General features: G+C 51.2%; 1 protein-coding gene across 1 annotated transcript in view; it reads left to right on the plus strand.

The window, feature by feature from the left end:
* PEPD (peptidase D) overlaps positions 1–7,988 on the plus strand; it is a 147,928-nt gene that overhangs the window by 67,780 nt on the left and 72,160 nt on the right. Inside the window, exon 9 of the mRNA XM_004371606.2 lies at positions 163–209. Within this exon, the coding sequence (XP_004371663.1) occupies positions 163–209 (47 nt within the window). The remainder of the gene's footprint in view (positions 1–162; positions 210–7,988) is intronic.

Genomic DNA, 7,988 nt, shown 5'->3' on the forward strand with positions numbered 1-7,988 from the left:
TGTGTGTGTGTGTGTGTGTGTGTGTGTGTGTGTGTGTGTGTGTGTATCTTTTTTTTTTTTTTAAAGACGAGGTTCTTTTGAAAAAATGCTATCCATTATTTATAAGGCAGTGTTAACTTATCTCCTTAATACAAATCTCTTTGCTTAATATCCATGCTGCAGGTGATGAAGGCTGTAAAAGTGGGAATGAAAGAGTATGAGATGGAAAGGTAAGCTGCTGTGTTTCTCTGGGTCAAGATTAAAATGTAAAAAACAGTAATTTATGTTCCCTAAGCAAGTAACAGATGAGGCGCCCCAGCAGCACACAGACTGAGCAGGGATTATGAGCAGGGCTTTGGGATGGCGAGGAAGGATTATTTTCCCTCCGACCGTGGCCACCTCCCTGGCTCTTGGCAGCATGTTTGATGGCAGTGGTCTTTGATTACTTGTCAGGGTGGTTTAGTGCCCTGTCATTCCACCCTTGGACTTTGTTTCTGCAATTTGTGGGAAACTTTACCAAACAGCTGCTTTTGTGCCTCTGAAAGCACTAGTAAAACAGCTTGCCGTTTTTCTGTGTGAACGCTGCCATTGCGTCTGCTGTGCTTGGATGACCGTCACAGCGCGGTTAAGTGGCTCATGAAGTGCTCTGGAGGGCTCCATCGGCCGTTGGCTACAGTTAGGCCTGCAGCAAGCCACGGCAGGCGAGCCCGGCCAGCTCCTCAGCCCTGCTCCAGGGCCCACGGGTCAGCACGCTGCTGCCCAGGGTGTGACAGAGCCAGTGGGCGAGACCCCGGCTGTCCCAGTGGCCCCTCTCCTACCTGTGTCCTGGGGCCAGAGACCTCATTCCAGGCTCCCCTGCCGTGACTGCACCACCTGAAAGCTCCCCTGGGGAGGGGTGCTGAAGAGGCTGCCGTGTCTCCCCCATCTGACCCGCTTTCTTACCTGGGTTGTGAGAGCTTGGCTGCTGCCGCCCCACCCCGCCCTGAGGGCCTGAGTCTACCCCCTGAGCCTCTCAGGCCACCCTCAGAGCCCTGCTGTCCAGAACACCGCTCTGGGGGATGCTGGCTTCCCAGCTCCCGGCCGGCCTTTGTGGCCTGCCCGCCTGGCCGGTGCAAGGTGCAGGGGTCCCCAACGGACAGTGTGGGTGTTTTTGTTTACAGTCGCAGTGGCATGGGGATAGGGTCTTTTTAAGTCTAACCCTGAAAGGAATGCTGAATGTGAGTCTCATCTTTCTCTCCTCGGACCCTGGACAATAAGGGGAGAAAATCGCCTTCAAGGCCCCCGGCTGCTGTGGCCTTCCTGGAGGGGCGTGTAACGAGTGTTTCATCGAGGACCCAGCTCTGTTGTGGCCCCATGCCCCCTGGCTCTGAGGAGGCTGGGGAGGGCATCCAGATCTGCCCCAGCCGTCACCTCCACCGTGTGGTCTCCTGTTGCAGTGCAGAATCTGTGGTCTGGTATTCCCAGGGTCCCTGGCCCCGAGAGTCTCTGGGACATGAAGAGTTCAGTGGGGCCAGCCCAGGAGGTAGGCTGGGCAGCAGATTGGTGCTGCCTAGAGTCCTGTCCCCAGTGGAGTTCACTCATAGTGATCATAGCTGATGCCTCAAATAAACGTAACCAAGGAAGTAGAGCAGAAATAGCTCGTCCCAGCACGGAGCCCGGCCATGCCGGCACACTGGCAGCCTAAGCTTTGGGAGTCCAGCTCTGAAGGGGGCTCCCGGGAGGGGCCCTGAGCCGCCCTCCTGCCCAGTGTCCCAGCACGCCGACCCTGCCACAGCCAGCCCCTCACCTTACGGAGGTCTGTGCGCACAGCCTGCCTGTGAATAGGTCTTGGGGGGCCCTTGGAAACTTCCTTCCCAGTGCCTTGCTTCCTCCTGGGTAAGGTAGGTCTTTGTTTCCTTTTAATGGGAAATTTCAAATTTCTGCAAAAATAGAGCTGACTTATGAATCCTCCGATTCCCCATCAGGTTGGTTGGTTTAGTTCTGTTGTTATTTTGCTGGAATATTTAAAACTGACCACAGACGCCATGCCATTTCACCTGTAAATGCTTTAGCAGCTATCTCGGCTGATGGGGATATTCCTTTTTCCCCTTACAGAGCCGTCATGCCATTATCACAGTTAACAAATGAACCAGAATTTTCTTAATGTTATCACTTTCTAGTCCGTATTGGTCTAACGCTGTCTGTTTGGAGTTGGTTTACTTGAATCGGATCCAAAAGAAGTCTACACATTGCATTTGGCTGTTGTTTGAAGGAGGCTGGCTTGTTAAAGCTGAGTCCTCGGGAGATCGTGCCTTTGTCTACAAACTGGTCAGCACTCCCTCCCGCCAGGATTCCTGCTTGGCTCCTCCGCTGCCTCCTCCTGAAGAAGGAGCCTGAGCTTGAGGCCAGCAGAGTGCCCGTGAGCCAAGTGGCCAGGAGCAGCCGCAGAAGGGTGCTGAGTGGCATTCATTCAGCAACCCCTGCCAGGTGTGCTCACTGGTGTCTACCTGCTGTGTGCCGGGGCCCCCCTGTGGTGGGTATAGGATGTACAGCAGGAGGCCATCTGATCTAGGGGTCCCTAAGAGCTCAGAGCAGGACAGGGGCAGTCCTGGGGTGGGGGCTGCTCCAAAGGGAAAGCTCCTCTGAGTCAGAAATGAAGAGAACAAACGGCAGGAGCTTGCTCCTGAAGGACAGTTGGGTGGTGTGACCTTTGGGGGCAGAGGATATCACTGCCTCAAAGATGGTGAAAAGACAGTTGATTGTCTGGGGAAATGTGTCCGGCAGATTTGAGGCAGGCACCCTCCCTGACTGCCCCACAGGGGGGATCTGCAGCCACATGGTAGACCGGCTCTTCTTTCTACCTCTAACTGCCTGGATCGCTCTGTGCCCATTTTCTGGTTGCTGGCCTGTGTCCTTGGGAGCCAGAGGCAGCTTTTCGGGGAACTTGGCTTCTTTATCTGTCCAGTGTCTGAGGCACAGTTGGTGTCAGGAAACCCGAGGTGGTTAGATGGTTGGATGGGAGAGAGAAGAAAGTGTTCTGAGCTCCTTTTCTGCCATTCTTGACCGCACCGTGAACTTCAGAAATCTTTTCTTAACTGCATAGTTGGGGGACGTAAAATCTTTCTAAAGCAGATGTGGGTTGGCCAGGCAGCGTGGCCCTTTTAACGCAGGCCGTGACTGACATCCAGGAAGGACCAGGGAAGCCAGACTGCCTGCTGACTCACCCACTTCAGAGAAAGCGAGCTGCTCTGTGTGTGTGTGCCGATCGCACCCTGCAAGCCCAGTGAGCGCTCCTAAGACCTGCTGGGCGTCTGTCGGGAGGGATTCCTGCCTGTCGGGACTGGAAGCATAGTGGGCGGGCAGGGGCAACGGGGCTGATTTTCCCAAAGGTCACAAACCCCGAGACAGTTGTGCTGAGGCTTGAGTGTGTTTAGCCCACTTACAGACTGAGGGTGAAAAAAGAGTAAGTGAGCCGATGGCATTTGCAGAAGCAACTCTCCCTTTATGCTGCCTGCGCCTGTGAGCGCTGTTCCAGAGGAAATGGAAATGCTTTTCCACAATTGAGGTGTAGTAAATTGTGTTAAGCCAATAAGACATTAATGTTTGGGTAAATCGGACTCTAACAGCATTTGACTGCAGGTCTAATCAGGCAGTCCATTTTACCGTCTCATATTATTTAATGTTAGTAGCATAACCAGCTTGTAGCCGGCTGGCATGGGGCTGGCAGCTGAATCAATTACCTGCAAACACTAATTTAGAGCATGCTCAATTGGCTGTGTAAGCAGGTCCCGGTTCACATTTGCCACAAGGAGATTAATAACTTGATGTTTTTGACAGCCTGGGACCTTAATTGAAATTACACTCTCTTTCTCTCCAAGCTGTGAGTGAGACATTTGGGTCCTGTCAGGACAGCTTCCGTGGGGGCATGGAAGTCATTTAAAAGATGAGGCTTCTATGAGTTGTGATATGGGGGATGCATGGCCTTGTCACCCCCTCCTGGCTGGGCTCCTTGGCACACACTCCTGCCTACGTCTGGAGACCCTTGACAAGGCCTGGGTTTTTCTGTCACAGGCAACAGCTCACACTAATAGCCTCCTGTTTCCTTCAGTCCCTGGTTAATGAAGAACTTGCCCAGCTGTGGGACTTCTGATTAAAGGTCTTGTCCTGCCCTTTGGCCAGATGGAGTGAGGCCCGATTCTGGGTGTTAAATGTGCCCACTGAGTCCAGATTGGGGTATGGAGCACAGCCTGAGGGTCTGCTCCCTAGGGCTGCAGAGAAGTGGAGTCTCTGCGCACCCCCCCCCCATATACATCCATGCCACAGGGTGCTGGGTCAGGTGATTGATCATTCAATTTCCCCACCCCAGGGAGCCAGTTGCAAAACTCTTGCCCTGTTCTTGTTAAACAAGGCCAGTTTTTTCTTTTTAGGATTAGGAAATTTAACCCCAGTAAATAGGAAGGATAATTGAAAGGTGCGAGAGTTTATAGGGAACCCCACAACCCTATTAGCCCACAGCGGTAAGGACGGCTGCAGAAAGCATGGGCAGCTGTAGCAGCCAGGCTACTTTTCAGTCTCGCCCTTCACAGCTGACCTCTGAGCTCATCCCGTACTCTGTGCGGTGACAACCCTCCTGCCGCTGATCTGGGAACTGGCTTCTCTGTCGTCTCTGCCAGGGCTGAATTTCCAGCTCCTCAAAGGCTACTGAGCCTAGAGCCCTTGTCTTTTCATCTCCCTGTCCCTTGTGTGTGCTGTAACCACTGAAGACGCTCACTCAGATGCTTTTGCCCACGTGTCCGTCTTTTGCTCCAGGTCTCACCCAAGGACTCTCCCTGTCACACATGCTGGGCGTGGTGGTCAGACCTCGCCCTAGTATGTCTCTGGCCAGGGTTGGGACCCTCACGGACCATGAAAAGGAACCCCCGGTTTCACAGGGATGGAAGTCCCTATGTGGTCTCCATTTCCCTCCTTCCTGGAGGGTCTAGGGATGTACAGTTTCCAGTTATCGGGGGGAGGGAGGGGTATGGTCTAATATAATGCCCATGGGTCTGCTCCCTGTCTGGCAAGCCTGGGCATCAGAGAGGCCGCCCTCTGTTACCTGCTCCCATGAGGGGTGCTGGCGTTTTGTTTGGGGCCTGTCTTAGGCTGGGTTCTCTAAAGAACAAAAGCCAGTAAGGCATATAAATACATACAGAGAGAGATTTACATAAAGGAGATGGCTCACAAAAAGTCGTAGAGGCTGGAACATCCCGAGTCAACGAGTCAGGCTGGAGGCTTCCCCTGATTCATGTAGCTGCAGAGGCTGACGAACCCAAGATCGGCAAGTCGGACAGCAGGGCTCTGGCTCCCAGGCTGCAAAGACTGACGAGTCCCAAGATCGGCAGGCAAGACTGCAGGTAAGCTGCTAGCTCAAGTCCCAAGAACCGGAGGTCAGATGAACAGAAGCCAGCTGCAGGATTCAGAGCAAGCAAAAGCTCACCAGCCTTGCCAGAAAGTCCACCTATATTGGATGCAGGCCACATCCCCAAGGAAACTCTGTTTCAACTGATTGGCTATTCACAGCAGATCCTGCCATGGAGGTGATCACATGTCAGATCTCATCATGCAGGTGGTGACATCATTATATGACTGCTAAACTACATCATAACTGCCAAACCACTGAGAATTATCGTCCAGCCAAGTTGGCATACAACCTTAATGATCACAGGGTCCTTGGGGCAAGTCCGGGGACAGGTAGCCTCTGAGACCTGAGCCCCTGGGTAAGAATGGACATGAGGCTGCCCCTCTCTGTGTGCCTGGTCACTGACTGAGCAGTGTCCTGGACCCTCTGTAGCAGATGCATCCTCTCATTAGCTGTGTTGAGGGATGAGAGCTGTGCAAAAAAAGGATGGCCAGCTGAGATCCCGGGTCTGGGTGTGGGGAAACCCACGCTTTGCCTTGTGTTTTGAGGCAGACTCGGGTGGCCTGATGTTGGTTTCCTGCCTGCTGCTTCCTTGGCTGTTGGAGGTAGGCCGCAGCCTATCACAAGAGAGGTCAGGAAACCCATCAGGAAGGCAGCTCGTGAGTTCTGCACCCTGGCCGGCCACACCTCAGTGTGTTTTGAGCCAAGCCCTTTCCCAGAGCCAAGACTGTCTTGGGTGGAGAATTCCAGGATGTTCAGAGCAGGCTATATATCATCCTGGGCCACTCTGTGCTCAGCAGAGCAGATCCCATATGCCCATCCACCCTGCCTGCCTACCCCGCCTGACATCAGAGGGGGCGACACGCTGTGAGAGAGAGCTCTCCATGAGGCTCAGCAGAGGGCAGCTGGGACCCCTTGGGGTGTAGAGGCTGTAGGACTCTGAGGTTTAAAGCAGGGATAGCTCGTTTTGCTATCCCTGAGAAACTGAGCAATGGGCACATTATAGGGCACAAACCAGCGTGATATACAGAAGGCTCGACAGAGAGCCAGAGAGAACGGCTTCCTGCAAATATACAGCCTGGTTGAGGCAGCCCTAATTAGAGTTTTGGGGGCAAAAGGAAACCCCTCAAGAATCACATTAATAACAGTGGTGCCAGCAGGCACTTATGTATTTGCCTCTAATGTGCCACCATTAAACCTGATCCTGATGTTTGACTGGAGATAAATAGTTAGCATCGGTTTAAAGATGGAAACCCTGGCAGCGTAGTGGTTAAGAGGAACGGCTGCTAAGCTAAGGTCGGCAGTTCAAATCCACCAGGCACTCCTTGGAAACCAAATGGGGCAGTTCTGCTCTGTCCTATAGGGTCACTGTGAGTCGGAATTGACTCCATGGCAACGGGTTTGGTTTTTTTGGTTTATCATCAGTTTAAGGAAGTACTAGTGTCTTCTGCCTGGCTTACTGGGAGATTTGATCAGCAAAGGATGTTGAATTTTAACAACTACCTTTTTGACATCTCCCTTGGTCTTTTGTGTGTGTGTTTTAAATAGTAAACTTCTTATTTTAGAATAATTTTAGGTTACAGAAAAGTTGCAAGACTATGACAGAGACCTCCTCTATCCCTTCACCCAGTTTCCCTGTTGTTAACATTACTGTGGTACATTTGTCACAACTAATGAGCCAGTGTTGATACATTATCATTCTCTAAAGTTCATACTTTATTAGAATTTCTTTAGCTTTTACCTGATGTCCTTTTTCTGTTCCATATCCAGGATATACCACATTACATTTAGACCTCATTTCTCCTTAGGGTCTGCCTTAGGCTGGGTTCTCAGAGAAGCAAAACTAGTAAAGTGTATAAGTATATACAAAGATTTATATCAAAGAAACAGCTCACGCGATTTTAGAAGCTGGAATGTCCCAAGTCCGTGGATTAGGATAGAGGCTTCTCCTGATTCACGTAGCTGCAGGGGCCGACGAACCCAAGATTGGCAGGTCTTTGAGCAGGGTTCTGCTCACAGGCTGTGAAGATTGACGAATCCCAAGATCAGCAGATGAGCTGATAGCTCAGGTCCAAAGAACCGGAGGTAAGATGAACTGAAGGCAGCTGCAGGATCCAGAGCAAGCAAAAGGCCACAATGTCTGCTTATATTCGGATGCAGGGCACACCCCCAAGGAAACTCCCTTTCAACTGATTGGCTACTCACAGATTCAATCATGGGAGTGATCACATATAAACACTGAGAATCATAGTCCAGCCAAGTTGACACATAATCTTAACTATCACAGGGTCCTCTTGACTGTGACAGTGTCTTAGACTTTCCTTGTTTTTGATGACTGACAGTTTTGAGGAGTACTGGTCTGGTATTTTGTAGAATATCCTTCAGTTTGAGTTTTTCTGATGTTTTTCTCATGGTTAAAAAAACAATTGTGGTCAAGTCAGTTCTGACTCATGGTGACCCCACGTGTGTCAGAGGACTGTGCTCCACAGTGTTTTCAATGGCCGATTTTTCAGAAGTAGATTGCCAGGATTTTTTTTTTTTTTTAATATTTTATTGTACTTCAGGTGAAGGCTTACAGAACAAAGTTTCTCATGAAACAGTAGTACACATGTTGTTTTATGACATTGGTTAA

The sequence above is a fragment of the Trichechus manatus genome, unplaced genomic scaffold (assembly GCF_000243295.1).
Source record: "Trichechus manatus latirostris isolate Lorelei unplaced genomic scaffold, TriManLat1.0 scaffold00014, whole genome shotgun sequence".
Classification (NCBI taxonomy): Eukaryota; Metazoa; Chordata; class Mammalia; order Sirenia; family Trichechidae; genus Trichechus; species Trichechus manatus.